Raw genomic sequence first — 21,157 nt, forward strand, 5'->3', positions numbered from 1 at the left:
AAAGCACTAAGTCATGGTTTATTAAACCATCGTTTGAGTGTTCAAATTGGCCAGAAGTTTAACTATGCTTGTTTACTACAAACAAACCACAATCTGAAATCATGTGGGACAAGTTATGGTTAACGTGTGATTTGTTAAAGAACAAATGACTTAACATTAGATGTCAATCGGTGTGTTTACCTGAAATCTTGCTTAGCCCCCACTCTCATTTCTGAGATTTTACTAAGCATTGTCCTTATATTTTTAAACCTATATTTACAGTCTTCTGTAGAGAAACACAATTTTAAGGGGAAGTAAGGGTGGGTGGGTGTCAGGGCAGGTTGATGCAGAATTTCACACCCAATAGTAATTGGTGAACCATGTCGTAGTCCTGAATCTTATAACTATATATGGTAAAAATGGGCCTGGTCCAGTTGGAGGGAAATAATTTGCATTCTAATAATGGAATTTGAGGCTAATTCTCTGTTCAATGTTCTTCCTGATCCTGCCAGATCTCTGAAAAGTACTCTTCATATATTTTTTCAAAAGTTGAAGAACAGTTGTATAACCATGTAATAAAATACAATTTAAATCGAATCAATTATCAAACCATGTTGGTCAGCACATGCATTTGAATGTAAACCTCATCTCTGGCAGCTATACAAATAAACACTTCAAGGAACACACTGCAGTTGGTATTGTTCCTGCCATTAGCAAAATAATATATTCTGATGGTCTATGTGTGTGTTTTGAACGCAGCTATTTATGGACATAGGAACTTTTAGCTATGCCCAAAGGATATGCTGAATTTTTCAACTTTCAAATTCCAAAAATGATGGGTTGTGACATGACTTGGGAATTGAAAAGATATTTTGGATATAATTTAGTTTTGCTTGGTAAGTTAAATTGTGTAAAATTGCATCAAAATAATTAAAAATGATTGCCAAGTACTTGCAGTTATGTTATAATTACTTAGTACAGTATTACCTGACATTCTCAGAAGGTAAAATTTGTTTGGTTTTCCGAAAGCAGTTTATATACTTCTTCATCAAATGTAGACTTACCATGCTAAATGTTGTGCAGGTGGATGGCCATCTGTCAGCCTGGGTGTAGCCAAGAGGTCTATGTGATCCACAGATATTATTGAAAAGCATTTAATTAACTGAGGTTCTTCCACCCTGCTCCCCGCAAAGCCTCTCCCCCCTATTGCCTTCCTTTTCAGAAGAAAAAGCTCCACAACTTTGGCTGACCCCCCCCCATGTCTGTCTGTCATGTATGATCTAGTTGAGATTCCTGCATTGCAGGGGGTTGGACTAGAATGACCCCCGGCTCCCTTCCAACTCTACAATCCTATATAAATACTTTCTTTTTAAATATATAGAAACGTGTAAATAACACCCACAGGGCTTTAGAAATCTTGACGTGACATCGACACACCCGGGAATTAAAGGGTTGTGCCCCAGACGGCACCCCTTTCGGTGCATTTTGCACTCCCCTTGCTTGAAGCGCCTGCTCCGCTTTAAAGCGTTCGTGGGTCGTGTCCTGCTGCAGCCCATGGATCTCTAGGGCGGCTTCCACCGCTGCTTCGGACCGGGGAGCTGTGCTTGTGCGCCGGTGGGCTTTCTCCAACTCCTTCGGGGCAGAATTATGTTGACACGCGGCCATCCGTTAATGGCACGGGGAACGTGAGGAAGGACAAGGCATACACGGAGGGCGGCCATGGACTGACGGGCCCCGTCCTTCTGCCTCGGGGGCAGCTGGCGGCGGGAGGAGGGGACAGTTTAACCGACGCCAGAGTCTCGCGCGACGAAGAACGCCGCCTCCCTGACGGAAAGGGGGAGGTAGGCCCCGCGCGCGCCGCCGCCGCCGCCAGCCTATCTTTAGCGGTGCCTCGCCGCTCCCTTGCTGGGCGACGGGAGAGGCGGGAACAGAGCGAGCAAGCGCTTTCCTCATGGACGGCCCTCGGTAGCGCCCAAGCGTCCCCTGGTGCGCCTGCGCGGCAGGGCAGGGCGAGTCTGGCTCTACTGTACAGCGCGCTGAGCCAGCGGGGGGGCTGAGACCCGTGTTCGGCCGGCGCGGCGGGAGAGCCCGAAGAAGAGGCAGGCGGGCGTGGGGGCGAGGCTCGCCAGGAGCCGCTTCCGAGGATGGTGTTCGAGTCGGTGGTCGTGGACGTTCTGAACCGCTTCCTGGGCGACTATGTGGTGAACCTGGACTGCTCCCAACTCTCGCTCGGCATCTGGGGAGGTGAGTGAGGGGCGAGGCCGGCCCCCTGTCCGAGGCCGCCCTTGCCTGACCCCTCGCCCTCCGAGGGGTCCCGCCACCACCCGGGGTCGCCTCTCTCCGTGTGGGCGGTCGGTGCTGCTGCTGCTGCTGCGTGATGGAGCCCAGGCCGGCCATCCTCGCTGGGGCGGCCCCGAAGGGAGTTTCGGCTGCCTCCCACGTCCCACAGGCGGCTGGCGCTGCCCTCTCAGGGCCCGCCTGTCTGTCTGGCGCTCCGGGGCAGCGCCAGGCCCTGTCACGTGCGCCTCTCCTTCGCGCGCCTCGCCCTCCTCGCCTCACCGGCCGCAGCTCCTGCTCCCGTGTCGGAAGTTTTGGTGGCGAAGAGCCCTGGAGCACGTTATGGGCCTGCTCCTGTCGCCGCCCAGCCCAGCTCGGTTGGGTCGAGTTCTGGAGTTGGGGTGGAGCGGAAACAAACAAAAACCCACCCAACGTAACTGCTTTTGCCGTTGGCACTGCACGTCCCCCCCCCCCCCCCCTGTGTATCAGTATATCTGATCGCTCACTTTGTGGAAGCAAAGCATTCGATGTATTTTTGGGCAGCGCTTTAAAAAAAGTTTCATTTGCATCCCATCTGCCCTAATCTCTCTGCAGTTTATTTCATATACACCCTTTCTGCTTTTCAAGGAACTCAGAGTGGCATTCCTAAAGTTACCAGGCAGCATTCCACCCAGAGACTGATCATATAAAGAACGGCTTAGTTTCAGTACTATTTGCTTTCTTTTTAAAAGTGGAATACTATATATACGGTAGAAATTAGTGTGTTTTTGTGTGATCATTCTGCATTTTGTGACACACAGCATTTTTGAAGAGGCAGCTGCCATGCTGCTTCACTGTATTACTGAAAACAGGTACGGTAAGAGTGACAAGGAGCATCAGTTTGGTTAGCACATTTAATTGGCACAGGATCTGGGCTCATAATGTAAGAGGTAAACAATAATGTAAGAGGTAAACAAGAAACTGGCCTCAGTTGCACCTGCTCTGGTTATATTCTAGACTAGGCTACCATAATGTTTTTTGTGTAGGACTTTCTTTAATAACAGTTCAGAAACTTCAGCTGGTGTAAAATTCAGCCACTGGAAATCTTGTGCAGACTTAGATATTTATTTGGTTCCAGGTTTAGATTAAAGTGCTGGTGTTCACCTTTAATGTTCTGAATGGCTTGAGACAAGTTTATTTTAAGAATGGCTATACCCAAATGGCGTTTCCATGCGCTGCTCTGGTTTGCCTGAAGTGGCTTTGTCATGCTGGCCACATGTCCTGGAAGCTGTACACCGGCTCCCTCAGCCAACACCACGAGATGAGCGCCGCAACCCCAGGGTCGTCATGACTGGACCTAATGGGCAGGGGTCCCTTTACCTTTATACCTATTTCAACCTGCTTAGGCCCAAAGATCAGCCTTGAGAGGCCATGCAGTCTGGGCTACCATTAAAGTTGATCAGGTTTGCAAGATTAGGGCCCTTTTAATGGTGACCCCACACTTGTGGATTTTTCTTCTTTGAGAATTGCACGTTTGCAGAGTCTTTAACTGGAACTTAACTTGATGATGCTGACAAGGTGCTTGCAATAATGCAGCCAACCATGTGTTTTCCTCATCCCTTATCTGTTATTACTGTCTATAGTTTCTGAGGGAGTATGACTGGGTGGATCCATGGTGTAGTAAATACATCTTTGTGGGAAGGAGAGATCCTGGCTATCTTTAAAGAGGCAGTGAGTTGACATCCTGAAAAAGCCTACCCTGGAGCCATTGGCTTGTGACAACTACCACCTGGTTTCAAATACTGTACCCCCTTTCTGGGAAAGGTGATTAAGAGGGTTGTGACACAGGGGTAACCAAATACTCTTGGATGAAACTGATTATCTTGACCCATTCCAGTTGGGGTTCAGGCCTGGCTATGGGACTGAAATTGCCTTGTTCCCCCTGACCTTAACAAGAGGACAGCAGGAGTGTGACCCTATTATTCTTACTAACTAGACCTTTCAGCGGCTTTTGATACCAATGACCATGGTATCTTTTTGAACTGGCTATGTGAGATGGATATTGGGGGTTGTTGTTTTATAGTGGTTCTGATCTCCAGGGTCAGTTTCAGAGCACAGTGTTAGGTGATTATCTCTCAGTCCTCCAGCAGTTGTGTTGTGTGGTGCTGCAGGGTATCATCTGTATGAAGATTTTGGTAGCAGTCATTTGGAGCTTTGGGGTGAGGTGTCATCAGTACTTTGATGATACCCAGCTCTGCGTCTTTGTAACATCCAAATCAGGAGAGGCTGTGCAAAACCTGATGCCTGGTCAAGGGCAAGTTAACTGACATTGAATCCTGGGAAGATGGATGTTATGTGGTGGGCAGTTCCTAACAGGTAATTTGTCAGTTGCCTGCTATTAAAAAGATTCATATGTTAAAGTAGTTTGCTAATTACAATTATATATATATATGTATATTTCATAACAGGAGCTGTAGCACTTAAGAATCTTGAAATTAAAGAAAATGCACTGGTAAGTTCAGAGCAAACAAAACTTTTAACTATGTACTGTTGTCAAGTGTTAACTTTGTAGTAGGCATAGGGAACCTGTGATCCTCCAGATGTTGTTGGATTCCAATTCCCATCATCACCAGCCAGTATGGCCAATGACCAATGATTATGGAGTTGTGGTCCAAGAGCATCTGGAGGACTATAGATCCCCTGTCCCTGTTCTATAGTAAATGAACTATAACACAGTACAAACTGTGTTGCCATTGGACAAGTAATTTATGCATGTAATTCAAAATCTCTTCAGCTTGCTGCCCTTTCTAAACCTTTTCTATTTCCTGACCTACTGTCTTAGCACTGGATGTGTGTTGCTGAGGAAAATGTAAGGTTTTAAGTCTATGCACATTTACTTGAGAAACTTAGCTTGGTGAGACTTAGCTCTGAGTAAATCTACAAAGGATTGAATATATTTATATATGTTTATATCATTAGGCCTTAATACAAGTAATTGAACAGAAATTCTCACAATTTTAAAGCTAGCAAAAACATTGGGGTAGGTTGAGACTTAGTCATAATTAGAATAAATCCATAAAATCCATGGAGCTAATATTGGTCATGACTAAGTAAGTCCCACTGATTTCAGTGGGTCTACTCAATGCATAACTAGGTCCTGAGCCAACCTGCTGTATAGAACATAATATAAAAAGCAATACAGATAAAACATGAGGCCCAATAATGTAAAACACAGTCAGAATTCTGTATTGTCACATCGTACCCAGGCTCTTGGGCTCACAATATTTGGCCAGCGTAGTTGGTACCAGAAAGTTGTCTCACTTGCTGCTTATAACTGCATGATATTTAATTATTTATCCTCAAAGTTGAAAAGCAGTAAAATACTGTATATGTGTATGGTTTGTACTGTTAATTTTGTTGCTGAAATAACTTTTTTTAAATAAAAATTATCTTTACAGTATCAGTTTGATGTACCATTTAAAGTTAAGGCAGGGCATATCGGTAAGTTGAATTCTATCATATTTTGTTGCAATAAACAATTATATTTAAAATTGTATTTCTAAAGATTTGGAGTTGAGTTGATTTTAGTTTATTGTCCTGTATTTTACTATTGTAAGACACTTTGGGTAAGCAGTTAATTGTTGACTTATTAGATTTTCATATATTTAGGATTTGAACATTTACCATGCAATACCATGCATGTCTACTTTGAAGTAAATCCTATTGACTTTAGTAGGACGTTATCTCAGATAAGTTGGTGTTGACCTTTAAAGCCCTAAACGGCCTCAGTCCAGTATACCTGAAGGAGCGTCTCCACCCCCATCGTTCTGCCCGGACACTGAGGTCCAGCGCCGAGGGCCTTCTGGCGGTTCCCTCACTACGAGAAGCCAAGTTACAGGGAACCAGGCAGAGGGCCTTCTCGGTAGTGGCACCCACCCTGTGGAATGCCCTCCCACTAGAGGTCAAAGAGAACAACAATTACCAGACCTTTAGAAGGCATCTCAAGGCAGCCCTGTTTAGGGAAGCTTTTAATGTTTGATGGATTTCTGTGTTTTAGTGTTTTGTTGGAAGCCGCCCAGAGTGGCTGGGGGAACCCGGCCAGATGGGCGGGGTATAAATAATAAATTATTATTATTATTATAAGAGGAATGGAGGGAGGCAGTCTTAGTTGAATGTGCCCCTAATTAAAGAGGAAACAGATTAAAAAAGTAAAAAAATGATTGTTCTTAACACAAGTTCTTATAAAAACAGTAGATGCCAGATGTCACCTTCTCTTCCACACAGAAAGCATGTTTTTCATTCACATGCAAATTTTAAGCATATTAAATCAACTAAAATCCATATGATTAATTGGTCTATTCTGTATCCTACTCCAGTTTACCTGGAAATAAGCTCATTGAACACATTAGAACAGGGTTAGGGTACCTCTGGCTCACAGGCCAAATTTGGCCTGCCAGGCCATTTTAACCACACATACCTTCCCTACATCTGATGTCATATGCAAAGTCCGGTATGATAGCGAGACAGCTGGATTGGCTACTGCTACAGATACCAGGATTGAACTCCTGCTGCATCAGTTTATATGTAGGGAGTTCAATCCTGATTGGTTCAGGTGCACAAGCGAGTTTCCTGTGGGGAACTCACTGGTACACTTGAACCCTGCAAAAAGGAATGAACTATGTACAGCAGCTCAGCGTTTCTCAACCGCTGTTCCGCGACACACTAGTGTGCCGCGAGACACTGGCTGGTGTGCCGCGACGTGCGGCGACGAGAAGGGCGATTTGCATTGTCACGTGCCTGGCGGCCGCCAATACCTAGCGCTCACCCGCCGGAAAGCAATATTTGGCAAGTGTTTCTTACAGTCATAATTATAATATAGGGTGGCACAGAGTTAAATTTTTTAACTTTTTTAATGGTGGTGTGCCTCGTGATTTTTTTCACGGAACAAGTGTGCCGTGGCCCAAAAAAGGTTGAGAAACACTGCAGCAGCTGATGTGGCAGGAATTCAGTTGTACAGTGGTACCTGGCAAGACGAAAGCGTTTTGCGATCTTTTTGTTGACTCGCAAGACTAATATTTCTATGGCTGTGCTTCGCAAGACAATTTCTTTTGCTTCTTTTTGCTTTGATTTGTTTAAATCGGAAAACTGCAAAACGAAATTTTCGCAATACAAAACGACTCGTGGAATAAATTAATTTCGTCTTGCGAGGCATCACTGTACTTGGTTTCTATCGCCTCCCATCCCTATGGGCAGTTTGAACAGGTGGGTGGGACAACCTACCTGACAGTCACCTGAAGTCTCTTTATGATGTCAGATGATTGACAGGTGGGTGGTCTCCCCAATGTTCAGAGTTGCATTTGGGGTGGGGGGAGATAAAGATTTGCCCCACCAAGCCATTAAGGTCCCCCTTCTCTTGGCAAAAAAAAAAATTCTGAGTAAATATTTATTTATTTTGTTTAAAGCATTTGTATACTGCTTTTTTTTTAGGGACCCAGGTGGCGCTGTGGGTTAAACCACAGAGCCTAGGGCAGGGGTCAGCAAACTTTCAGCAGGGGGCCGGTCCACTGTCCCTCAGACCTTGTGGGGGGCCGGACTATATTTTGAAAAAAAATATGAACGAATTCCTATGCCCCACAAATAACCCAGAGATGCATTTTAAATAAAAGTACCCATTCTACTCATGTAAAAACACCAGGCAGGCCCCACAAATAACCCAGAGATGCATTTTAAATAAAAGGACACATTCCACTCATGTAAAAACATGATGATTCCCGGACCGTCCGCGGGCCGGATTTAGAAGCCGATTGGGCCACATCCGGCCCCCGGGCCTTAGCTTGGGGACCCCTGGCCTAGGGCTTGCTGATTTGAAGGTCGGCGGTTCGAATCCCTGCGACGGGGTGAGCTCCCGTTGCTCGGTCCCAGCTCCTGCCAACCTAGCAGTTCGAAAGCACCTCAAAGTGCAAGTAGATAAATAGGTACCACTCCAAGCAGGAAGGTAAACGGCATTTCCGTGTGCTGCTCTGGTTCGTCAGAAGCGGCTTTGTCATGCTGGCCACATGACCTCGAAGCTGTACGCCGGCTCCCTCGGCCAATAACACGAGATGAGTGCCACAACCCCAGAGTCGGTCATGACTGGACCTAATGTTCAGGGGTCCCTTTACCTTTACCTTTTATACTGCTTTTTAACTGACAATGCACCCAGAGTGAGTTACAGAAAAATAAAAATAAAAAGACAAATACAGTTCCTTCTCTTGGGCTGCAATACACAAGGAAGAACTGAGGAGAACAGAGAAGGAAAAAAAAATCCAGGCACAATTTCTTAACATTGGAGTTCTTATGAGGCTCTGTAGCCTGATAGAATATGTAAATCTAAATACTGATAGAATTGCATTGTAAGACTTCCTTATTTTGGTGTCAGCTCTACAAATAATTATTGAATAGCATTTTAATATGCAGCGTAGTTTATTTGTTGTGGACTACTAAATGTCTCATTTTCATACAGTTTCATTGTAGGTTAAGCATTCAATTATTCTCGTTCAGTAAATGTTGCTTTTCATTGATACAGCTTTGGACCTAAAAGTATATAAGTCGTACCTCAGTTTACGACCCGCTCGGGTTGCGAACACTGGGTTACGAACTCCGTGAACCCGGAAGTGTTTTCGGCGCGCGCACGTCCCGCGCATGCGCAGAAGCGGCGCGCGCGCTTTGCGCATGCGCAGAAGCGCGCACTCGGTTTGCGACCTCTTCGGGTTACGAACCGCGATTTGGAACGGATCGTGTTCGTAACCCGAGGTACTACTGTATATACATAAACATGAAAAAAAATCACATTTCATTTTAAAATAGCTATTTTCTTACTTCCAGAATAATTTGACGTTTTTGGGCAACTTGCAGTACATGATGACTCATAGTAAATTGGTTTATAACTGGCAATTTACAAATGACACTTAATTTACAGAAAAGAGGATGTATCTTCTTGGTTTTCTTATTCTGTTACATTTATCTTTGAAATACATCGTTTCTATTATATATATAAAAAAGAGATTGAATTCTGGTTCAAATATCCAGATTGTTTCTTTATACCTTTTCTGTTTCTTTCTTTCTTTCTTTTTCTTGCTTTCTTCATTTGGGGTATTATTTGTTTGCATTTATTACATCAGATGTCAAAGAAATAAACAACTATCTGACTTTTAGAAGACGTCTGAAGGCAGCCCTGTTTAGGGAAGTTTTTAATGTTTGATGTTTTATTCTGCTTAATATTCCTTTGGAAGCCACCCAGAGTGGCTGGGCAAACCCAGCCAGATGTGTGGGATATAAATAAAATATTATTATTATTATTATTATTATTATTATTATTATTATTATTATTATTATTATGAAAATCCTATCAGATATTGTTTGCTTTTTAAAAAAACCAGCTGTTTGGTTTCCAGTATGGTTAAAGCAGCTTTAGACTGTGGCTTTTTATCTTTTACAAACCTAATTAGAATATGAATATTAATCTTTTTAGACTTCTGACTATGAATTGGTGATTCAGACTTCATGTCTGCAGTTGGAATGCAGTGGGAAGACTGTGGGGTGATAGAAGTGCGGAGGAAGGAATGATGCAACCTGCAGAATCTTCATTAGAACAGGACAAACATTTATTTGCACAACTTCTTTGCATTCAGAAGCATCATCCTGTCTACTGAGTAAAACAGGATGAATAAAAATAGCAGGTGATGTGAACCATCTGCGTGACATGCTAGTGACATGACAGATGAGATCTGGGTTGTACATCTTGACCCTTAGGATTCCTTCAGGCAGGGGTGGGGAATCTTTTCTCTCCACTAGTCAGTTCATTATAATGACCTGTCTTGCAGGCCAAAATTAACATGTGGGTAGGGCCACCCACATGTCAGTCACATGACATCATATATGATCTCAGATGATTTTTCTGTAGTCAGGGACATCAAAGCACTTCACAGACAGCAAGGCCCTACTAAAGTGATTTCTCTGTTTTGTTTTAGTTCTGTATCAGTACAAACCCCTTATATGATGACAGGTGTAGGGCAGGTGGGTGTGACTTGACCAAAATGACTTTGCGGGCCAACTGGGGAAGCTTGGTGTGTGTCTGTGAGTCAGAGGTTTTCCACAGCTGTCTTAAGGTGACTGTTAACACTCAGCCCTTGCTGTTTCCTTTTTTTAAGAGTCAACTTCAAGTTATGTTGTTAGTGCTAATGTGCAGTGAGGCCCTGATTGTGTAAAGCATTGTAATAGTAGGATGTTATATTCCTTGTTTAAATATGCATTTGGAGATGTTGTATTGGCTTAACAATTGACCGGAAACAGGGTTAATTTTGTTTTTAAATATAATTACATATGATTAAACATAATACAAATATTTGCAGTAAGAGTATGTGTTCCTTTGTATTCATAGGTCAACTGAATTTGCAAATTCCATGGAAAAATCTTTATACTCAACCAGTTGAAGCTGTTTTAGATGAAGTTTTCTTACTTATTGTGCCTACAGCCAGTAAGTAGATTTGTTTCTTTATGTATCTCTGTAAGATAAAATCATGTTTATTTGATTGAATTTCTTTTTGTTTTTATTCATGCAATAGTTTTAGTCGACAAAACAAATTTTCCCCAGTGAGTTGAAAATGCTGCCAGCCTTCCCATGTTACATATAGTTACACAAAAATAAACAATTTGGCAGGTAATGTTCACTGTTGTCAAGTGTCTGGTGTCCATTACTAATGCCTGAGCTATCTTACTATGCCTAGCTATATGGTTCATTAAAGAGCAGGTTCCACCCCTGTCCAGCTCTGTGGAGTGGTTCTTCCTTACTCTGGTATGGTCACTAATTATTATAGGAGGTGCCAGTGTCTGTGTACTAAGAGCATTAGGATAGGTTTGCAACTAGGAGTAGCTGGCAGGGAGGGGCATCTTTCCTCTTTAACCATGACTGGTAACCATAGGACAAGCCTTGGCTAAAGCTTGTGGTTAAGCAAGAGAGGCCTTAATCATGAGGCAACTGTGTTACATTAAATCTTATCTTAACTGCTTTACTTACTTCAAAAGCCTGTGAAGGGCAAAGCAGCTGCAATCTTCTCAGGATCCAGCATGTTCAGGCTAAGCCCTTAGTGTAATATGCAGATTGAGCCATTGTTGGACTCCAGTTCTTATCAACCCCAGCTAGCATGGCCAATGATGAGGAATGAAGGGGGTTGTAGTACAACAACGTATGGAGGGCCACAGGTTCCCCAAACCTGTTTTACCATTGCATGCAGGCACAGAAATGACTTTCAAGTAGCTTTTCCAAAGTCACAATCCTCATTAAAAAAGAAATGAAATGTTTTGTTTTCAAAGAATAGGAACACAGTGGCTTTTGGTAGGTTTCCCCTTACTCTTAAGAGTGTGGACCCTAAAGCACAAACACAGGATAAGATACAGCACAAGATACAGATACTTTGTGATTGAGAAATGCTATTAAACTGGATTCTGCACTAATATGTGAACATGTCTTAAATCTCATTGCTTTGACTTGTTTAATAAATTAGTTGCCTGTTTCATCACAACTTGGCTTTATTGTGATCTTAAAATGTGAAGTATTAATTCATCCATTTTGTCAGGTATTAAATATGATGCAGAAAAAGAACTAAAGCAACAACTAGAAGCAAAGCAGAGAGAACTTCAAAGAATAGAAGATGCAAAGCAAAAGATTGCTGACATAGGTAAGGAAAAAGAATATACCAGTTTTTAATTGTGGGAGTAGAAGTTGCCAAACATCTAAAGCTGCAGTTCTGTACCCACTCACCTGGAAGAAAGTCCCATTGATGGGACACACTTCTCAACAGAGATGTATAGTATTGTGCTGTAAGAGTGGTAAGATTTACTTTTCAGTGAAAGTGCTGAGGGATGAGGGTAATACATTTTAAAAGACTTTCTGGTAAAATCGAAAGAGTTGAAGCTGATGTTTTGTGAATAGTTGATTTTATGTTGTGGTTATTTATTACTCAACTGTGATTTATTTTAGAAGAGTCACATTCTGAGTCTTTGGTTAACCAACATTATTTTTTAATTATTGTGCATGCTGTTGCTAAAGAGAAGTGCCACGGTTTGGCTACACTTTGCTAAATCTCCTAAGAGGCACAACCCATTAGATTGGTTTCCCATTTTGTGAATTATTTCCGTAACAATAAGATTTCAAATAGTTGGGGATGAGAGGAGTTGCAGCCTAAAAGTTGCAGATGGGCGGGGTATAAATAATAAATTATTATTATTATCATCATTATCATTATTATATATTACAGGCACGGAATTATTTATTCCTGCCTTAAAACATAAGGAGGCACCCAACAGAACAACAACAAGAAGAGCCCAAATCACACCTACAATTTAATGTCCTAATATTACTCCTATTATGTCTCTGGTTAAAAGTCATACCTCGGTGCAGTGGAACCTCTGTTTACGAACACCTCGGTTTATGAATTTTCGGTTTACGAACGTCGCGGACCCATATGGAACGGATTAATTCACCATCCATTACTTTCAGTGGGAAAGTTCGCTTCAGTTTATGAACGCTTCAGTTTATGAACATACTTCCGGAACCAATTACACCCATGCTTTGGGTTAAGTACGCTTCAGGTTGAGTACTCCGCGGACCCGTCTGGAACGGATTAATCCATTTTCCATTACTTTCAATGGGAAAGTTCGCTTCAGTTTATGAACGCTTCAGTTTAAGTACTCCGCGGACTGTCTGGAACAGATTAATCCACTTTCCATTACTTTCAATGGGAAAGTTCGCTTCAGTTTATGAACGCTTCAGTTTATGAACAGACTTCCGGAACCAATTGTGTTCATAAACTGAGGTACCACTGTATAAGTATGCTTCAGTTTGAGTACTTTCAGTTTAAGTACCCCGCGGACCCGTCTGGAACGGATTACTCCACTTTCCATTACTTTCAATGGGAAAGTTCGCTTCAGGTTAAGTACTCTGCGGACCGTCTGGAATGGATTAATCCACTTTCCAATACTTTCATGGGAAAGTTCACTTCAGGTTAAGTACGCTTCAGGTTAAGTACAGACTTCAGGAACCAATTGTGTACTTGAACCGAGGTACCACTGTATATGGAATTTAAGTACATCACTTTGCTAATCAGTCAACATTGGTTAAGTCTCTGTAGAGAATATCCAATGTTAGCCATACTCAAAGTAGACCAATGTGTATTGATTTCAATGGGTACTCTGAGTATCACTAACACTGGATGCCACTCTTTATGCTTAATCATATTAGGTATTAATTAGTTGTGCTTTGATTTAGAAAAAACAGAAGAGAAGCAAGACACTTTCATAGAAAAGCTAATTACTCAGGTCATCAAAAATCTTCAGCTGAAAATTTCTAACATCCATATTCGCTATGAGGATGATGTAAGTATTTGTGTATGGAATATCTATAAATAATTCAAGATGTGGTTACAGATAATTTGTTATCGAACTTGCAAGCCTACAAAGAAACTGTGAAGGTTGCACTGCTGCAGGGAATGACTGTTAGCTTTCTGCATGTGACTGTGCATGGTTGCAGTTTGGAACTCTCCAGGAGAGGTCCAAATAGTATGTTAATTTTTTATGCTTTGGGATATTTGGAGAAGAAAAAGCATGAAGCTGCTCTATTAATCTATTATTTTTGCTAGGCACTGTACCCAAATCAAAATAGGTAAGGCCCTGTTGTCATATTACGAGCCAGTTTGTGGATGGAACTTGAAAATGAACTACTGTATAAACAACAGCCTTGCTGTCTGTGGCAAGTGGATCAGGCCCGAGACACACATTTTAGGAATCTTTTTTTGCAAAAAGGATTGTAAGGATACCTGGATGAAAAACCAGACCACAATCTCGGATCTTCATTTGCAAGGACAAATAACTAGACCAAAAATGAATGTTAAAAGCTTTATTATCTAAAAATATTTGCACAGCAAGATGTTCTTTTCCCTTGTGGAGCTTGATCCTGGGGAAAAAGGAAATAGAAGTTGGAGTGAAGATATTGCCCTACATAGTATACTAACCCTAAAATACACAGAGGATAGAGTATGCTCACACATACACATAGACCACAGACCCAGGATAAGAATCATGTAACAAGCAATAACAGGAAAAAGGTGAGGCCTGCAGATACCTGTTGCCTCTTCAGATTTCTGCTTCTTTTAAGTCTTCTCTGAATTGTCATTCTTTCTTTCACTTGCAATCCATTTCCCAGTTGACTTCTTGGAATTGGTCTTCTCAGTTCCACTTGGTCTTCTCTACCATTGGCTTCTCTGCCCCATATTCCCTTCTTGGAGTTGGTATTGAGAGGGAACTCTTTTTATAGTCACATGTTGCAGCAAACAAAAATCCCGCCCCCCTAAAAATCCAGAAATCCAGTTGGCTTGTGTGAACATAATTATTCTCTCACAAGATCCAGGTCTGAATTATTTCAGTACAGTGGACCCTAGTGCTTTCCAAACTTTGTGTTGCAACACACTAGTGTTTGGGCTGCAGTGTGTAGGTGTGTTGCCAAAACACTCCCCGCACTTCTCCCAGGGCTGGAAAGGGGTTAGTTTAACATTTGCTAGTAAAACTGAATTACTTTGTCACGAAATAATGCATGTCTAAAAAGTGTGTCGCCATCATGAAAAGTTGGGAAAGCTCTGTTTTAGAGCGTATCGGTTTTCCCCAGAAGTAACTAAAACATTGAACATCTTCTTGCAAAAGTTAAACTTTTAACTAGGTCACAAATACAGCTTTACAAAAAATTAAAGAATAGCATAGAATTTGAGATGTTTCATACCCGTTTTTGAGGGGAAGGGAAATTATGAGGCTGCGGCAGCCAGCAGCTACGGCTCTTGGGTGCATTTTTATAAGATTTTCTGTTGAGTGACAGCAAAAGGGGGGGAGATTTTTAAGGGGGGGAGTTGGCTGGCGGGAGGGGGGTTATTGCTACCGGTAGTGGATGAAAGTTCTATCACTATGTCTTATTTTCGGGGTATGACTTATATCGTGCAATTGCCTAGAAATCCTGCTATGGCTTATATTATGGCTACATCTTAAAATAAGGGAAACACGGTACTTCAATACTAAAACAAACAATAGAGGTGATGGTGGGCATCTTTGCCTTGTGCCCTTGGAAGTCTGTTTTTTTTTATTAGATAAATAGTGACAAATCTTAAAGTTATCTTACCCAAGTTGCAAATCGTGTCTGTTTTGGTGAATAACCTTTTTTGTTTATTTTCAGATTACAAATAAAGGTATTCCGTTGTCATTTGGTGTCTCACTTCAAAATCTTAGTTTACAGGTACATAACTTTCAACTACTGCTGCATAACCCTATTTTTTATTTTAAAAAAATCATGTTCTACACTCAAAGGAACTGCCAACCTAGCAGTTTGAAAACACGTCAAAGTGCAAGTAGTTAAATAGGTACTGCTATAGCGGGAAGGGTCCATGTGCTGCTCTGGTTCGCCAGAAGCGGCTTAGTCATGCTCGCCACATGACCTGGAAGCTGTATGCCAGTTCCCTCAGCCAATAGAGCGAGATGAGCGCCGCAACCCCAGAGTCAGTCATGACTGGACCTAATGGTCAGGAGTGCCTTTACCTTTACACTCAAAGGTAGATTTTTTTGGAACATGCAATAATGATTAAATTTGCAGTTAAATTCTTCAGAAAATGGAATGTCATAACAAATGGTAAAACCCACTATTAATACAGATATTTTGTTTTTTGATAGTTCCCCTTAGGAAATACATTTTTACAGCTTTGGGGCAATCATAGAATGCTTTTTTGAAAAGATAGCATAATGGAATGGGCTTGTCTAGGGAGTGGAAGAACTGCAGTGTTACTCACCAGGGATTTCACAGATAGTAGTAGCCAAATGGAGACTGAGATGCATTCTGCTGGCCACATTCTGCTAAAATAGATGGGGCAAGAGGCAGAAGAGGGTGGAGCAGCTAATTTAAATTTTACCTTTGTACACTAGACTTGTTCTATGCACAGTTACATAGTTGTGTCTAAATGATAGCCGGGCAGGAGATTGAGTACAGCATCCCAGTAAGGCTGTAGTATGGTGAGCTAAAGGAGACTGCAGGGCCACATTCAGTCCCTGGCCTGAGGTTTCCCACCTCTGCACTCAACTATAGTTTAACAAGATGTGAATGAGAATTGCTTTCTTTTTGACTCTCATGCCCCCCCATACAATCAGGAGGACAAGTTTGGAAGGTTTTGATTCCACTTTCAGTTAACCATAGCTTGCTGTGTCACCGACTGATGAAGTGTAATTCGCATTAACTATGGTTAGTCTAAAATAAGACAATTTCAGACCATGGGTTCTGAAGCTGACTTGTTTTTATCTAACCATAATGAATGCTTATCACAGTTTGTCAGCCTAGGTGACATGATAAGCTGTGGTTTATCAAAAGTGGAAGCTTTGCAAACTCATCTTTGGTAGTGCAGGAAGGGAGAGGGGAACACTTCATCAAGAACTGGACCAGACTGTGTTCATAGAATCATAGAATTGTAGAGTTGGAAGGAACCACAGAGTTCATCTGATCCAACCCCCTGCAATGCAGTGTGATGTGATACAACTCATAAGCCCACTAGCCTGTTAGCTGGCAGGGGAGGGGGGATTACATTTTCTTGAAAATTTAATATTGTGCTTTATTGTAGGGGAATTTTTCAAGCTCATTTGATTTTTGTACAGTATTAGCCACGTGATTTTTTAAAAATGTGTTTATACAAAAATTAGAATTCAAGAGATAATTATTTCATAATTTCCTTTTTGTCTTCTAGACTTCAGATCAAAACTGGAATCCATGTATACAGGATGCATCTACTAAATTGTTTTATAAGGTAAGTCATAGCTTGGAATGCTTCCCGTATAAATGTGTGTTCAGAATGTAATATAAATTGCATATTGCTTGTTGCAGTTGGATATTGACAACCTTTCTAAATTAAGATCAGTTGCTGTATGGCAAATCACATTTTGTTGCAATGCAAACTTTCCATAAAAACTTCTGTTACTCACATTTCAAATTTTCAGTAGCTATTGTTTTGTTTTTCTTATCCTGTCTGTTGTATTGCATACTGGTAATTTTAAATTACCAAAAGTCAAGCATAAAGTTTATTTGCATCGGTCGGAATCCATTCGCTGGTTGGGTATGATCTTATCTGGTGGGCAAAAAAAATGAAAGGCACAAATACAGGATGGGTGACACCTGGTTTGAGAGCAGTACATGTGAAAGGGATCTAGGAGTCTTGGTAGACCATGAATTTGACATGTGATGTAGCAGCTAAAAAAGCCAATGCAATTCTGGGCTGCATCAATAGGAGTATAGCATCTAGATTGAGAGAAGTAATAGTACCACTGTATTCTACTCTGGTCAGACCTCACCTGGAGTACTGTGTCCAGTTCTGGGCACCACAGTTCAAGAAGGATACTGACAAGCTGGAACGTGTCCAGAGGAGGGCAACCAAAATGGTCAAAGGCCTGGAAACGATGCCTTATGAGGAACGGCTTAGGGAGCTGGGTATGTTTAGCCTGGAGAAGAGAAGTTTAAGGGGTGATATGATAGCCATGTTCAAATATATAAAAGGATGTCATATAGAGGAGGGAGAAAGGTTGTTTTCTGCTGCTCCAGAGAAGCGGACACGGAGCAATGGATTCAAACTACAAGAAAGAAGATTCCACCTAAACATTAGGAAGGACTTCCTGACAGTAAGAGCTGTTCGGCAGTGGAATTTGCTACCAAGGAGTGTGTTGGAGTCTCCTTCTTTGGAGGTCTTTAATCAGAGGCTTGACAGGCATATGTCAAGAATACTTTGATGGTGTTTCCTGCTTGGCAGGGGGTTGGACTGGAAATTTAATTCATCAGTAAAAACATAGGTATGTTGGCAGATTCATTCCCCATCTGCAGTCATAGGATAGTTGTTTATCATATGACTGCATGTGTTTTTCATTCCACAAACTTTTTTCATTCCACAAACTTGACATGAGTCAACAGTGTGATGCAGCAGCTAAAAAAGCCAATGCAATTCTGGGCTCCATCAATAGGAGTATAGCATCTAGATCAAGGGAAGTAATAGTACCACTATATTCCGCTCTGGTCAGACCTCACCTGGAATACTGTGTCCAATTCTGGGCACCAAAGTTCAAGAAGGATACAGACAAGCTGGAACGTGTCCAGAGGAGGGCAACCAAAATGGTCAAAGGCCTGGAAACAATGCCTTATGAGGAACGGCTTAGGGAGCTGGGTATGTTTAGCCTGGAGAAGAGAAGGTTAAGCCATGATAGCAATGTTCAAATATATAAAAGGATGTCATATAGAAGAGGGAGACAGATTGTTTTCTGCTGCTCCAGAAAAGCGGACACGGAGCAATGGATTCAAGCTACAAAAAAGAAGATTCCACCTAAACATTAGGAACAACTTCCTGACAGTAAGAGCTGTTAGATAGTGGAATTTGCTGCCAAGGAGTGTGGTGGAGTCTCCTTCTTTGGAGGTCTTTAATCAGAGGTCTTTAAGCGGAGACTTGACAGGCATATGTCAAGAATGCTTTGATGGTGTTTCCTGCTTGGCAGGGGGTTAGACTGGATGGCCCTTGTGGTCTCTTCCAACTCTATGATTCTATGATTCCTCAAAGTCACCTGTTTGCAGTCATCTTTCAGTCAGCTTTCTGTCAGTATCTCATTCCTTCAGCAACACTTTTCAACACTCTGCCCTGATATCAACTGCTTTGGCTTAATCCATTTTTATTTACCCCTGCTTTAACAGTTGTTCCCCGCCCTCACACAATCATAAATTACCAAAAATCAAGCATAAAGTGTTTTCTGTAAGTTAGATATTTTACATATGACTTTTCAAAATTTTAAAATTTTGGAAGGAGTTAAGGTGCAACCAGAATGGCTGGTTTTGTGGCCACTTAAAAATATTTTAGAAGGGTTTTTAATGTAATTTATGTTAGAGGTCAATGACAGACTGATTGCGGGTAAACAAGCTGAGACATACTCCAAATGAGATGGAGGTTTTGTTGATTCAGTGAATGGCTCATCAAGGAATAAGTGTTTAACCTATTCTAGATGTTGAAGGCAGATATTTTGCATGCCTTGGTTACATCCTGGTTAAGATACTGCTGTACAGTCCTTGTTGGGGCAAGTATCTGTAAAGTTCAGTTGTTACAAGGTTGTTGTTGTTGCTATGTTTGTTTACTACTTTATATACAGCTGAATGCCAAACTGAGCTTCTAAGTAGTTTAAAGGTATAAAAACACACCACCCCCTGACCTTGTAATATGATAGCACAACACAGCCATGAGAGCTGAATCCCATATGAGATACAGCATTAGGGAGTGAAATACCCAACCTCTAAAAAGCAGAGGCACACAAAAAAACAGGCAAAATTCACAGACAGTATCAGCTTCCCCCACATACATTAAAAACTGCAAGAGCATAATGGAGAATTTTGTAAAACTGCCATAGTAACTCATAAAGAAAAGTCGTTGCAGTGAATTGATGTCTAGAGTGTGTATCTGGTAACTAATTTGTACTGAATACTTGAGCTACTTTTGCATATTAATAGAACCTGGCCAAACTGCAATATGGTGGTATTCTGGGAGAAAAAGAAAAGCACTGATCCTGAAACCAGTCAATTAAAATATTCTTATTTTAATTGATTTTGACAGGATTTGTTTTTAATTAAATGTGTCTGTGATCAAATCCTGAGGGTACCATGTTTAAAAAACCTATATGTTTTAATTAATGGCATTAATCCCCCCAAATGTGGCATGTGTGCAGAAGCGGTATAATATACCATATTTTTCCATGTATAAGACTAGGGGTTTTTTAACCAAAAAAATTAGGTTTAAAATTGGGGCTCATCTTATACACGGGTAGTGCTGAGGGGTGTTTTCTTAATTTGGAGTTCCCCCAAATAGGGGGTGTCTTATACATGGGGGTGTCTTATACACGGAAGAATATGGTATATGGATCCTGTGTATTGCATGGAAAAGTATTGAAGGTGACAATTCAGTTGATTCTGCTTAAATGTTTCATTTCAGCTTCTTCGATTGGACAACTTTTTTGCATATTGGAATGTGAAGTCTGAAATGTTTTATCAGGGTGGTTTTAAAGAATCTTTGGTGAGTGAAAAAAGTATGATATTAATGCCATAAATTGTTTCAAGATAAGGTTTACTCAGTAGGGATTGCATTTTGTTGAATGTGTGGATTTGAAGTCTTCTGACTCAAAATGTATTGTTCTTTCTACTGTCTTAATATTGCAGTCCTTTCCTAATTTACTTGGAAATAAGCCCTACTGAACTTAGTAGAATTTTCATCTAAATACATGTGATTTTATTTATTTAAGGCATTTATGTGCTGTCCTTCATGTGATGTGTGTGTGTGTGTGTGTGTGTGTGAGAGAGAGAGAGAGAGAGAGAGAGAGAGACTTTGATTAGACAATCAGACCTTGTATCTTGGGAATATTTTTATATAGCTGCTGAGCTTGACTTGAGGCATTCTGCTCTTGGGTGTTAATATTCCATTTTTACACTTCATTTCTATTTCCCCTTTCTCCTACAAAAGAGTAACTTAAAAAATGGAGTTGCGAGCACTAACATGATTCCAGAAGGCTACAGTTTTGGTAAGTTCTTCATAGTATCTGTAATTCCACATATGGTTTCTTTGATTGTGTAGTTCTCTAGCTCTGGCCCTTCTGATCATGTGTATATTTATTTATTTATATTCATTACTGAATTTATATACTGCCCTATATCCAGAGGTCTCAGGGCAGTTCACAGAACAAAATCAAAATATGAAACCACAATATATATAGTCTAAATAAAACAACAACCCAATAACACCCCCCCCCCAAAAAAAGAAAACGAAATTTAAAAGGGCATTGGATGTCAATCAAATCA

General features: G+C 41.3%; 1 protein-coding gene across 3 annotated transcripts in view; it reads left to right on the plus strand.

Moving 5' to 3' along the window:
- The first annotated feature begins 1,881 nt into the window (after nt 1-1,881).
- The window catches only part of VPS13A (vacuolar protein sorting 13 homolog A), a 167,812-nt gene continuing 148,536 nt past the window's right edge, over nt 1,882-21,157 (plus strand). For 2 of the 3 annotated variants that reach the window (XM_035100323.2, XM_035100325.2), the window contains exons 1-10: nt 1,883-2,223; nt 4,704-4,747; nt 5,694-5,736; nt 10,655-10,750; nt 11,850-11,951; nt 13,541-13,647; nt 15,488-15,547; nt 17,037-17,096; nt 20,298-20,378; nt 20,823-20,880. In XM_035100323.2, coding sequence (XP_034956214.1) covers nt 2,124-2,223; nt 4,704-4,747; nt 5,694-5,736; nt 10,655-10,750; nt 11,850-11,951; nt 13,541-13,647; nt 15,488-15,547; nt 17,037-17,096; nt 20,298-20,378; nt 20,823-20,880 — 751 coding nt within the window. In that variant the 5' untranslated portion in view covers nt 1,883-2,123. Of the gene's footprint in view, nt 2,224-4,703; nt 4,748-5,693; nt 5,737-10,654; nt 10,751-11,849; nt 11,952-13,540; nt 13,648-15,487; nt 15,548-17,036; nt 17,097-20,297; nt 20,379-20,822; nt 20,881-21,157 lie in introns of all 3 variants that reach the window. The other variant, XM_035100322.2, reaches the window with a different exon arrangement.

Source organism: Zootoca vivipara, chromosome 11, assembly GCF_963506605.1.
Source record: "Zootoca vivipara chromosome 11, rZooViv1.1, whole genome shotgun sequence".
Taxonomy (NCBI): domain Eukaryota; kingdom Metazoa; phylum Chordata; class Lepidosauria; order Squamata; family Lacertidae; genus Zootoca; species Zootoca vivipara.